Source organism: Schistocerca gregaria, chromosome 9 (genome assembly GCF_023897955.1).
Source record: "Schistocerca gregaria isolate iqSchGreg1 chromosome 9, iqSchGreg1.2, whole genome shotgun sequence".
NCBI classification, from domain to species: domain Eukaryota; kingdom Metazoa; phylum Arthropoda; class Insecta; order Orthoptera; family Acrididae; genus Schistocerca; species Schistocerca gregaria.
In genome coordinates this window covers 150,168,445-150,181,965 of record NC_064928.1, presented here as the reverse complement: position 1 = coordinate 150,181,965, position 13,521 = coordinate 150,168,445, and the positions used below count along the sequence as shown (strand labels likewise).

The following is a 13,521-nucleotide window of genomic DNA, read 5'->3' as shown; positions in this document are numbered from 1 at the left end:
TCGTACTATTTCTGGGCGCTCAGAAGCGTGCCAGACAAACACAAAATGCACCTCCGTGTTCAGCGTCGCCAGTGCTGATTGGTTCCGCGGCTTCCTCGCAAACACAGCGCGTCTGTGAACAAGGGTTAGAGCTGTGTTGACGCTCGGAGGTGTGTCGGGCGATGCAAAAACAAGTGTGCCGCCGTGGAGCGCAGCTGCCACTGTGCAAACAGCAGCTGCAGGTTTCGTGAAGGGGCGTGGGTGGGGAGCGGACTATATGTAGGCGGCGCACCTCCGCCAGGACTGCCGCTGAAACACCAAGATGGCTCTCTGGAGGACTCTCGCTTGCTTACTGGTCGCCGTCGCCGCCTCTGACGGTCAGTGCTTCGCTTGCGAACTGCTCGCTAGCTGCCTCCTGCTAGCTCTCTGTTTATTTTGATTTCAAAGCACGGACATTACGATCGTTTAGTAACTAGCAGAGCGGTCAAGAAATTTGTCACACTCTCCTCCCCCCCCCCCCACCCCCCCACCCCCCCGCCCTCAAATGAGTGACTTTATTTTGCTTTTGTCGCCTTATCAGCAACGAGAATACATCAAAATTTTGCGACATTTTATACTCTCGTATAAACTCGGCAACAGAGAATATACGTAACATGTCAGAGGGTTTCAACGAGCCGCAGCCATCTCCAGTGCATCTTCTACACTGCCGATATGCTTCAATCACGCGAACCTCTTCGTTCAAAATGTTCAAATATGTGTGGATTCTTATGGGACTGAACTGCTAAGGTCATCAGTCCCTAAGCTTACACACTACTTAATCTAAACTATCCTAAGGACAAACACACACACCCATGCCTGAGGGAGGCCTCGAACCTCTTCCGGGATCAGCCGCACAGTCCATGACTGCAGCGCCTTTGACCGCTCGGCAAATCCCTCGCGGCGAACCTATTCGTGTTCTACAGCAAACCAATGATACAGGTAACCATTGACCACAGCCCTACGCTCCAGAAACCGCACGACTTTACCAATACTCCTCCATGGGTAATCAGTGACCCCAAGAAACTAAAAACTCCGTAAACGCACGCAGTTATTGTAAGACCGTTCACACCGATTCTTCTTACTAATTTCTCATTGTCCTTTCAAATAACCTACGTCACATAAATACGTTCACTGCCAACGTAGCTGTCTCAACATTAAAATACAAAATTAATGTCTAAATACGATTTTAATGCTGAGAGAGGTGTAAACGCAAATGAAATCAACATGTTAAGCTACTTGATAAGACTTGTATATGACACACACACACACAGAATACGGAACCGGTAATCGTAATTGTTTCAGGATAAATAATCAGTTAAAACAGCCATCCAATTTTTCAACCCTTAGTCTAAATTTTGACATTTTTTTCCATTTGTCATACCACATAATTCTTCCTCATCACTGTCATCAGAGGATATTGTCATTGACGTTATTTTCTCCTGAATATTAATCCCACTTCTGAGTCCTCCTTTAAGCCTTGTGCACACTTCTTTCTTCTTCAAAATAATCTGGAGAATTTCTATAACACCTGATTTATAGATGCTGCTTTGTTGCGATTTGTGACGTAATAAGGATGACACACTTGCGATGCACATTCTTACTTAACAGCTGTTGTTTGCTATTGTTTGATCAAGCCACCACCGTAGCTATTAGGTTGACGTCGCTCATGCGCAATTAATAAAATCGGTCTTGGAGGTCTAGCCCACATCATGCACTGTTGTTTTAGGTTGATTTCAGGCGCCTTGCACCACTTTGAAGTTTTCTTCTTAAGGGTCGCCATATCCTATGAAACTGTCTTCAGTTGTCCTACGTTTTCAAAAAAATGATTCAAATGGCTCTGAGCACTATGGGACTTAACATCTGAGGTCATCAGTCCCCCATAACTTGGAACTACTGAAACCTAACTAACTTAAGGACATCACACACATCCATGCCAAAGGCAGGATTCGAAACTGCGACCGTAGCCGTCACGCGTTTCCAGAATGAAGCACTTAGAACTGCTGGGCCACAACGGCCGGTACCTACGTTTTGCTTCCATTGTTAAGAATAACTTCAGAACTGGCTTTCTGGTGCCTTTAGCTATACTTCACCCAAACTGATCGTCCTACAACACTTTCAGTTCCCTTTGTGTATGCTATTCTGGTCAGAAATTTTGATTCATGAGGTATCAGACTGATTGCAGTATCCTCTAATTTTCCTGCTCTGCTGTATTCGCTGCTGCCTTGATGTTTCGAAAGTTGCATGGTATGTCTTCACGCTCAAAGATCCTACACACAGCTTTGAATATTCTTCCGTTTTTGCTACTTTCTCCAATGATTTTAGAAGTCGTGTAGAAATGCTGTGGGAAGCCTTATGTTCTCCTAATTGGCTCACATTTTTCTTGTGGCAAGTTAGCGGACAATTTCGTGCCCTAGAAAATATGTCACTACTCTATTTTTACCTACTCACTCTGCCTTTCGCGTCTAACCGTGAAATTCGTTTTGCAATCAGAATGTTGACACCTTGACTTCTAAATTTTCATAAAATGCAAAACATCTCACTACAAAAAGCTGCTGCTGCGTCTACTTTACTTGTCGAAACCGATTTCAGTTACATGGTGACCAGTGAAGGAAATGGTGCAGTAGGTATGTGAGACAAAAAAGTAGAGAACGTTTATGTAAGTAAAAAGCTGACATTTGAATAGTTTTGAATACTGATTGAAAGTAAATCCGTTTGATACTATTGATAAGACATACTTACACCACATACAGATCGAAACGAAACTGAGGAGTGTGTGTAAACACGTGAACCCACGCTATAAAACACGAAGTCGATCATATGTGCCGGAAAGGTTGTGACCAGCTTTCTTTCTGGAACGCCAAAGAAATGCGGAGCAGGATATTGTAAAGGCTATAGAAGTTTTATGGATGTATTTCATTAAAACATGCTCGTACATGAGAGAAAACGGATTAACGCAGTGCCTTCAAAGGTTTCTTGAAAACCGAAAAAATGTGAGATCTGAAGTAGGAACTAATGGTGGACGTACGTCATTTACCGAAGTCGTCAATAACTGTCTCCCGTTAAAAGTTGGGAGTGGTAATTGTTTTAAGGCTACTAAACAGTTCACAGCTGCTGTAGAGAGGTATAATAATAGGAATTAAAACTGCGACATAATGAAGGCGTGCAAATAACGTGAAATTGTCGCGAAGTGCTTTACATGCTTGGATACAAAAATCATTACAGTTTTAGCGCTACCGCTCAAAGCAGATAAGAGTTGAGCCATCTATACTGTATGCATAAGAAATCATTACGTGGCGTATATGAGAAGCAGATATCGCAATTCAAAGTAGGTTGTGAGAAGGTGTTGTTAAATCTAGTGTAAGAATAAGAAACGGCCAACAACGCTTTTCGGAAATCGGTAGCGGCAGGATGACGGTTGGCCAAGAGTGTACTTTAACGTACTGTGATATCGTTGCTCAAGTTCGTTGGGATCACATGACTGTCTTTCGAATTTACAAACGATGGGTTCGGAAGGACCATGCTTCGTGCCGTGCGCGATCTAAGGGCCCCATACGACTAGCGCCCGAGAGGAGAGACATATTTTTCGCTGGCGACGCATTCCTCCTCCTGTTCTGTTCACGCGTAACATGATTTCATGTATCACTCAGAGATCTTCATAAGAAATTAACAATGTTGACGAGATCTTTTGGCAAATCGAGTCGTAGAGGCTGACGACACCTATTCCTATAGCCCATCCATGCTCTTTGTGGACTTGATTGCATACCCCACTCATAGATGACATTCTGTCCAGTAGTAAAATTTAAGAGGAGAGTTTTTGTACGGCCGCCGTTGCCCCGACTGTTACAGGCGCGACGTACGACTATGCAGACGCCATCAAGAAGTCGATCCTGTTCTACCAGGCTCAGCGCTCTGGCAGGTTGTCCGGCATGGACCCCCTGGTGTCCTGGAGGAAGGACTCCTGCCTCACCGACCAGGGCTGGAACGGGGAAGACCTCACCCAGGGGTACTTTGACGGTGGGTTCTGTGCTCTGCACAACATCTTTGTTGAATATAGGCTATTTTTATATTCAGCTTTGTCTGTTAATACTTTAATTGCAATGGACTTCGAAGTCTTGTGTCGCCTTCGACCTTAGGGTTTAATGCACGGTTCTTCAAATGAAAAACACCGGCAAGTATTTCTTTTTGCCATAACATGGCTTTCTGTAATGTGGTGAATATAGAGAATAAGCTCTTCTATTGCACATGTATGATAGTAGGTATGTGTGTGTGACTCAGTATATGTGTTTCGTAATCCGTGTTGTGTGTGTGTGTGTGTGTGTGTGTGTGCGTGCGCGTGTGTGTGTGCGCGCGCGCGTGTGTGTGTGTGTGTGTGTGTGTGTGTGTGTGTGTGTGTGTGTGTGTGTGTGTATGTTTATGTGTATGTGTAAGTATGGCAAAGCACCTTGGGTCCAAGCTATGAAGTGATAGAACTATACAAAAATAACACACGCAGTAGGAACTCCTGTATCAGAAAGAGATCGGTGTAATAAACTACTGCTCTCGAGTAGTGACAGCCCATTTTTCAAAATCTTCTCTAGCTTTTATAGTACACTTGCTTACTTGTAATTTATGTAGGGAAATTGTTAAATGCCGGTTGGTGATATAAAGGACAGAATTTCCGAAAAAGCGGAATTTGTTAACATGTATTGTAAATTTTAATGTTAGGAAGTTTTTTCGATGTATTTCTGTTAGTTTTGTAAGGAGGACGAATGTGGACGACACACAATGCAAACAAGAAGAGACTAGAAGATTTTGAAACTTTTTTTTGAAACTTTTTGCTACAGAACAATACTAAGGATTAGATAGGTAGACGGAATAAAGTACGACGAGGTACTGAACCGTCTGGAGAAGAAAAAATAATTATGGTACAACTTGACTAAAAGGGAGGATTGTTTTATGGTACACGCCCTAAGGCATCTAGAAATGATCAGTTTGGTAGTGGAGGGAAGTGTGCGGAGTTAAAATTGTAGAGGGAGACGAAGATGTGAATTCAGTAAGCAGACTGAAATGAATGTAGCTTTCAGTAGATATTCGGAGATTGTTAAGAATCATTCAGAAACCAAGACCACATAAAGTATTTCTTTAACTAAGACAACCCGGTTTCAACAATCTTTGGAGTCATCTTCATGTCTTAAACATCTTTTTGCTGTAAAGCATGTTCATTTTAGATGGACCTCACGTACAAGGTGTCGGTGTAAAGTGAACATGTTTTGCCACAGAAAGATGTTTAAGATCTGAAGATGAGAGTAAAGACTGTTGAAACCAGTTGTCTAAATCAAAAACAAAGGTTCAAATGGTTCTGAGCACTATGGGACTTAACATCTGAGCTCATCAGTCCCCTAGAACTTAGAACTACTTAAACCTAAGTAAACTAAGACCATCACACACATCCATGCCCGAGGCTGGTCACGCGGTTCCAGACTGAAACGTCTAGAACCGCTCGGCTACCAGCAGCCGGTGTCTAAATTAAAGCAGTATTTTATGTGGTCTTGGCTTTTAAATTATTTTTTAACAATTAAAACATCGCCCTTCAATGTTCTCAAAATGAGAAAATTCAATCATACTCTGTGACGAAGATACTTGCGCGGGATAGACTGGCTTAGAAAGCTTCAAAGCTTTTTATAGTTCCACAACTAGATACGACAGTAATGTCAGAGTCAGGAAGACTTTAGTATGGCTTACATTTCATCCCTATATTTCGAAAATATTTTAGGTAACATTTCATGCTGAGAACGTATGTGGCAACGCTAAGTAGATGCATAACATACTTCAAAATTTTAGACGTGTAGTATAAACCATTTTAAAACGTGCAAGATATTGGCATAACTGCGGAATCTAATGGCAGATCAGTAGAAGTTTTAAGAGTAATTATGAACTTCTAGCACGCTGGAAGAGCTGTGGGTGATCAACTTCTGTTAGTCATTACAACGAAACACCAGTCCACAGCTGCAAAATTTGCTTTTCTTCTTCTCGACGACTAGTTTCGCTGTATGCGCTGCAAATGTTTGCTGCACATTTTTGACATGGTCTTCACATAGTCACCATTTTTGACTATGTTAGGATGATCTGAAAATGGGTTTCGGAACGAAACTAGACATCAAGTGAACAAAAAAAGTGATATTTGCAACTTTGGACTGATATTTCGTTGTGCAGTTTCAGAGTATTGTCTAGGTATACATTAAAATGTCTTTATGAAAGCAATGGAGCACAACCTGAAGGATGATTCTACATGTAACCGTAAAATTAAAGAGGAAGTTGCAGATACGAAACGATACTAGATGTGTCTGATTAAATGATCTTACTGCTACAGTTAGTATTAGTGAAGTACATTATACATATTCACTGCACTTATGCACAAGAATTAGATCAGCATAGATATACTATGTAGGTGGGCTGACATAGCAGGCTCCTTTACAGTCGTTACCCTAAGCGAAACGTGAGCCTCAACTCTGGCAAAAGACATTGCCAAGTTGACGAGAGGTTTTTTCGGATTCATGTATCAGCAGCTGACTCCTGAAATTTACTACAAAAATGGAATGAACTGCCTTGTGGGTACGGCCTCCAGTCGGATGGACAAGTCGACTGGTGCAATTAAAGCCTCTTCGGCGAACTGTTTTTCAATAAGGACGAAATGGTGACGAAAACAACATAACTCACAATCCCCAAGCAAAGAATATCTCCGACCTAACCAGGCACCGAACCTGGGCCGCCTGTATGGCACTCTCCCGTGCTGATCATTCAACTATGGAGGCAAACATTTATGACAGACCAAATGACTATATTTATTTTGTAACGAGCTGTTCTCCCTGACGTAAAAATGTCTATCTAACAATCCCAATCAGCCTCTGAAGTTATGCCATTGTGACAGAATGTGATTAAATCCAGTTAACGTAAGTATTCCCATTGTCTACGTTGTATCCTTTCATAAGATTCTGTAAAATCACATGCGTCCGTGCCATCTACTGCTCTGACTATGTCTCTCATTCAAATAATAAAAGTCAATAGGAGTGTCTAATACACTAAACACGTCAGAAATGACCTTTACCCAACGGTTTACTTTCAGGGCTTAAATCATGCTTGTGCTAGAATAATGTTATTACGGCTCAAAATTATTTACATTTAGGTACAACATAGGCTCTAAAGCTTAGCTGTATAACAGTAGAGAGTGAAACTGAAATGTGCTGCAGAAGTAGAGTGAGCTCTAAGAAGAGTTTCATTGCAGCTGGCGATTACGTGAAGTTCACCTTCCCGCTGTCTTTCGCGCTGACCATGCTGTCGTGGGGCGCCATCGAGTACGAGCAGGGCTACAATCAGGCTGGTGCAATGGACGGCGTGCGCGACACCATCAAGTGGGGCACCGACTGGCTGCTCAAGGCCCACACCGGCCCCAACGAGATCTACCTGCAGGTGGGCAACGGAACAGCCGACCACGCCTACTGGGGCCGCCCGGAGGACATCAACTTCCCCAGGCCGGCCTACCGCCTGGACACAGAGAGACCTGGTGAGTACCAAACCTCCTGGCCGAGTGGGGCCTCCTGGAGCACATCAGATCCCCTGGTCGGCCTAACAGCTAGACATGGAGAGGCCTGCTGATTACAAATTAGCTGTCCAAGTGAGGAATCCTGGAGGACATAACTTCCCCTGGTTGGCCTAACATCTGGACATGGAGAGACCTGGTGAGTAATAATCACCTGCAAGAGTGGGACCTCCTGTGGTACATCACCTTCCCCAGGCCAGTCTACCACCTGGATACGGAGGGACCCAGTGAGTGGCGTGTCATTCAAGTCCAGGACACGATTATATTGTAAAATGTAAACATTCGTGGCCCGAAATGTCGAACCTATTCAGATATATAGGGCCATTTTTCCATGATCGGACGAATTTCTTTTTGAAACCCAACGTTTCGTTCCCACCTGTGTAGTACATCCTCATGGGGCCTTGTAGTATTTCCAAAGTCCGATGAACATCCTGGCCCGCCACTGACTGAAGCGAAGTTCCATTTCTGTATTTACCTAGCGAAGAGGCGTGACATCGCATCTTTTCAAAAGTCCTATGCAATTGTTCATTGTCGGTTGCTGTCGACCGTTATTGCTATCATACCTTGGTGGAAATCTGAGACACATCTTCTTCAGCTCCAGGATTCAGAAACCAATTAGAGTCACAATCTATTGCTATCGATTAAAATTATTGAGGAACAGAGATATCCGTATGGCCTCTGTGTTTGGCCTTTCCTGGTATCAGTTTGTGGATGCTAGCGCCTGTGGTCCTCTGCCTGATCTGTCTACTTCTCCCCTTCTACAGCTGCCCTTGTATTCGTCTGGTCGTTTTACCACTATTATTAATAACCATGAACTCTTTTCCAGAACCATACGCCAGCCTGTAAATTATTGATGTTTCCATGATCTTTCCACCGATCTGCAAGCATCCTTGACCGATTTTAAATATTCCTGCATCATCCTGGTGGATTTGTAAACTACAGTGTTATGCCACATATACACAGGGTGACAATACAAAAATGCCAGTCACAAAATTACGTTCTGCGCATATTTCTGGCAGTAATGCGACGTCAAAGACTATCATTCTGTCAGCACTGTAATAAAATGTACGGTACCTACCTCTGTATGAGAGAAGTGCTGTGCAGTTGATGTGTTAGCATGCTGGAGACGAGGCAAATTTGTTTTTATTTGCTGAATGTAGCCTGCATAGTTCGGCACCTGGCTTCTTAATCGCCATACAGCGATTACAGTGTCTCTTCTACAAACATTTTGCATTTACATACTACGAAGACGAAAATGTAACTATTGCTAGGAATCGCATTTCAAAGTCAGTATGCGTGAATTTTTCTTGACCCTATGTATAGGAAAGCCCAAACACCAAAGGAATGAATCCACTGTTTAAAAGTCCATAACTTGCAAACTAATTCACGGAGTTGTCTCATCTTTGGTAGTGTAATAGTTTGTAGTTCCGACAATCGCCACACAAGCGTTGTATTGCGCTGTTTTGTTTTGTCAGATGACAGTCGCCAGATAGTCACTGTTTTGTTCCTACATTACTCAAGTAAACATGGCTATCGCAAGACTTACATTCGATGAAAGGAAGTCAGTTTAAAAGTGGTATTTTAAGTACGAAAACATTAATGACGTTCAACGGCATTAGAGAAATGAGTATCAAACAGAGCCACCGACACGTTTAACGATTCGTCGCATTCAACAATTCACTCGCTCACCACAGAAGTCTGTGAGACAGTGTTCCCGTGAAACTGGAGTGAGTCGCCCAAGTGTTCGGCGAATTTTGAAGACAGCGAAGTGGAAGTGCTACATCCCACTATTGCTACACGCAATGAACCAGGACGACCCAGATCGTAGAATGGTGTACTGCGAGTGGTTTACTAACATGGTGCGCCACGATGAAGAGTTTGCAGAGATGACTGTGTGGCCTTATGAGGCACAGTTCAAACTCAGTGGTACAGTAAATCGTCACAATTGCATCTACTGGGCCGCCGAAAATCCGAACGTCCATGTAGACAAAGCCGTGAATCTGCCAGGAGTAAATGTGTGGTGTGGGTTGTCTTACCGGGGCTTGATTGGGACATTCTTCTTTCATGGCACAGTTACCGGTGAGGTGTACCTTCAGACATCCATTTTACCTGCCATCCGAGACTTGTATGGAGACGGAAGAGTTTACTTTCAACAAGATGGTACCCCAGCCCACTACCAAAATCGTGTTAGGGCGTATCTGGATGAAAATCTGCCATGAAGATGGATAGGCAGTAGAGGTGCTGTGGAGCATCCACCACGTTCCCCAGACCTAACTCCTCTGGACTTTTACCTGTGGTGAACACTAAAGGACGTAGTTTATCGACAAAAGCGATGCACATTGGATGAACTTCGAGAATCCATCTTACATTCATGTGCAAATATCCAACTGAACACGTTGCAGTTAGTAGTTTGTGCTGCAGTTAGGCGGCATCGTTTGTGTGTGGATGTTAATGGTGACCATTTCAAACACCTACAGTGATATCTTTAAGTTGGACGTTAAGCTACAATTTCACCAAAAATGAGACAAATCCGTCAATTAGTTTGCAAGTTATGGACTTTTAATAGTGGACTTTTAATAGTGGATACATTTTTTGGACCACTATATATATATATATATATATATATATATATATATATATATATATAGTCAAGAAGAATACATATATTTATGATCTTTATTACAGGGGCCATCACACTGATAGGCTTAAAGAAGATAATATTTACTTTATTTTTTTTTAATTTTTTAAGCTTTTTGTTTAATTTTTTAAGCTGTTTTCATTCTTTACAGACGAATGGAAAAACTAGTTGGAGCCAACCTCGGGGAAGATCAGTTTGGATTCTGTAGAAACACTGGAACACGTGAGGCAATACTGACCTTAAGACTTGTCTTAGAAGAAAGATTAACGAAAGGCAAACCCACGTTTCTAGCATTTGTAGACTTAGAGAAAGCTTTTGACAATGTTGACTGGAATACTCTCTTTCAAATTCTAAAGGTGGCAGGGGTTAAATACAGGGAGCGAAAGGCTATTTACGATTTGTACAGAAACCAGATGGCAGTTATAAGAGTCGAGGGACATGAAAGGGAAGCAGTGGTTGGGAAGGGAGGAAGACAGGGTTTTAGCCTCTCCCCGATGTTATTCAATCTGTCTATTGAGCAATCAGTAAAGTAAACGAAAGAAAAGTTCGGAGTAGGTATTAAAATCCATGGAGAAGAAATAAAAACTTTAAGGTTCGCCGATGACATTGTAATTCTGTCCGTGACAGCAAAGGACTTGAAAGAGCAGTTGCATGGAATGGACAGTGGCCTGAAAGGAGGATATAAGATAAACATCAACAAAAGCAAAACGAGGATAATGGACTGTAGTCGAATGAAGTCAGGTGATGGTGAGGGAATTAGATTAGGAAATGAAACACTTAAAGGAGTAAATGAGTTTTGCTATTTGGGGAGCAAAATAACTGATGATGGTCGAAGTAGAGAGGATATAAAATGTAGAATGGCAGTGGCAAGTTCCTGAAGAAGAGAAATTTGTTCCTGAAGATGAGAAATTTGTTAACATCGAGTATAAATTTAAGTGTCAGGAAGTCGTTTCTGAAAGTATTTGTATGGAGTGTAGCCATGTATGGAAGTGAAACATGGACAATAAATAGTTTGGACAAGAAGAGAATAGAAGCTTTCGAAATGTGGTGCTACAGAAGAATGCTGAAGATTAGATGGGTAGGTCACATAATCAATGAGGAAGTATTAAATAGGATTAGGTAGAAGAGAAGTTGTGGCACAACTTGACCAGAAGAAGGGATCGGTTGGTAGGTCATGTTCTGAGGCATCAAGGGATCACCAATTTAGTACTGGAGGGCAGCGTGGTGGGTAAAAATCGTAGAGGGAGACCAAGAGATGAATACACTAAGCAGATTCAGAAGGATGTAGGTTGCAGTAGGTACTGGGAGATGAAGAAGCTTGCACAGGATAGAGTAGCATGGAGAGCTGCATCAATCCAGTCTCAGGACTGAAGACCACAACAACAACAACAACAACAAGCTGTCTTCAGGACACAGCATCGACACATCTCTTCGGGTATTTCTATAACGCTTGAGTTCGTTCCTTGGCTTATTGCAGTATTTCGATGGATAAATATCTACATGGGATTTGTGTTTCCAGACGTAAACTTACAGACTGGAACTCAGATATATCACACGTAGCGCGAGCATAGTCAGTAATCGGGCGTGGCCTGTAAATTTTGCCGTTACTGGTCTCATGGTAGCCAAGAGAGCGCCTGTACTTAAGAGGAGGAAGGTGGCGCACACTTGGGATCGCTCTGTCCACAGGGTCGGACTGCGCTGGGGAGGCCGCCGCGGCGCTGGCGTCTGCGTCAATAGTGTTCAGCTCGGTGGACGCCAGCTACTCGGCTACTCTGCTCAACGCGGCCAAGGAGCTCATCGCGTTCGCCGACAACTACCGAGGTCGCAGCGTCGACTCCGTGCCCGACACGGCAGAGTTCTACGCGTGAGTAGCCACTCAGCAATACTGGAAAGCGCCCTACTTTCTAAGACCACAAGGCAAGCAGTTGTGGTAAATAGCACTCGCCGCCACGCTACTTGCGGTGGCTTGCGGAGTATGCACGTACATGTTGAAACACATACACCAGCGACATCGAAATAAGTGTCCAAGGGATAGAAAAGCAACTGTAATCACTAAACAGAGGAAAGTCCACTGGACCTGACGGGATACCAATTCGATTCTACACAGAGTACGCGAAAGAACTTGCCCCCCTTCTAACAGCCATGTACCGCAAGTCTCTAGTTGAATGGAGGGTTCCAGACGATTGGCAAAGAGCACAGGTAGTTCCAGTTTTCAAGAAGGGTCGTCGAGCAGATGCGCAAAACGATATATCTGACATCGATCTATTGTAGAATTTTAGAACATGTTTTTTCCTCGCGTATCATGTCGTTTTTGGAAACCCAGAATCTACTCTGTAGGAATCAACATGGATTCCGGAAACAGCGATCGTGTGAGACCCAACTCGCTTTATTTGTTCATGAGACCCAGAAAATATTAGATAGACGCTCCCAGGTAGATGCCATTTTCCTTGACTTCCGGAAGGCGTTCGATACAGTTCCGCACTGTCGCCTGATAAAGTAAGAGCCTACGGAATATCAGACCAGCTGTGTGACTGGATTGAAGAGTTATTTGTAAACAGAACACAGCATGTTTTTCTCAATGGAGAGACGTGTACAGGAGCTAAAGTAGCCTTTGGCGCGCCACAGGGGACTGTTATGGGACCACTGCTTTTCACAATATTTATAAACGACCTAGTAGATAGTGTCGGCAGTGCCATGCGGCTTTTCGCGAATGATGCTGTAGTATACAGAGAAGTTGCAGCATAAAAAAATTGTAGTGAAATGCAGGAATATCTGCAGCGGATAGGCACTTGGTGGAGGTAGTGGCAACTGACCCTTAACATAGACAAGTGAAACGTATTGCGAATACGTAGAAAAAAGGATCCTTTAGTGTATGAATATATGACAGCAGAAAAAACACTGGGAGCAGTTCTGTAAAATATCTGGGAAAATGCGTACGGAACGATTTTCAGTGGAATGATCATATAAAATTAATTGTTGGTAAGGCGGTTGCCAGGTTGAGATTCATTGGGAGAGTCCTTACAGCATGCAGTCCATCAACAAAGGAGGTGGCTAACAAAACACTCGTTTTACCTATACTTGAGTATTTGTTCAGCAGTGTGGGATCCATACCAGGTCGGGTTGACAGAGGACATAGAGAAGATCCAAAGAAGAGCGGCGCGTTTTGTCAGAGGGTCGTTTGGTAAGCGTGATAGCGTTACGGAGACATTTAGCAAACTCAAGAGGCAGACACTGCAAGAGAGGCGCTCTGCATCGCGGTGTAGCTTGCTGTCCAGGTTTCGAGAGGGTG

General features: G+C 43.2%; 1 protein-coding gene across 1 annotated transcript in view; it reads left to right on the top strand.

Annotated features, from left to right (window-relative positions):
• The first annotated feature begins 272 nt into the window (after positions 1-272).
• Positions 273-13,521, top strand: part of LOC126291976 (uncharacterized) — a 33,381-nt gene continuing 20,132 nt past the window's right edge. The window contains exons 1-4 of the mRNA XM_049985729.1: positions 273-356; positions 3,865-4,032; positions 7,280-7,558; positions 11,919-12,096. Of these exons, the coding sequence (XP_049841686.1) occupies positions 302-356; positions 3,865-4,032; positions 7,280-7,558; positions 11,919-12,096 (680 nt within the window). The 5' untranslated portion in view covers positions 273-301. The remainder of the gene's footprint in view (positions 357-3,864; positions 4,033-7,279; positions 7,559-11,918; positions 12,097-13,521) is intronic.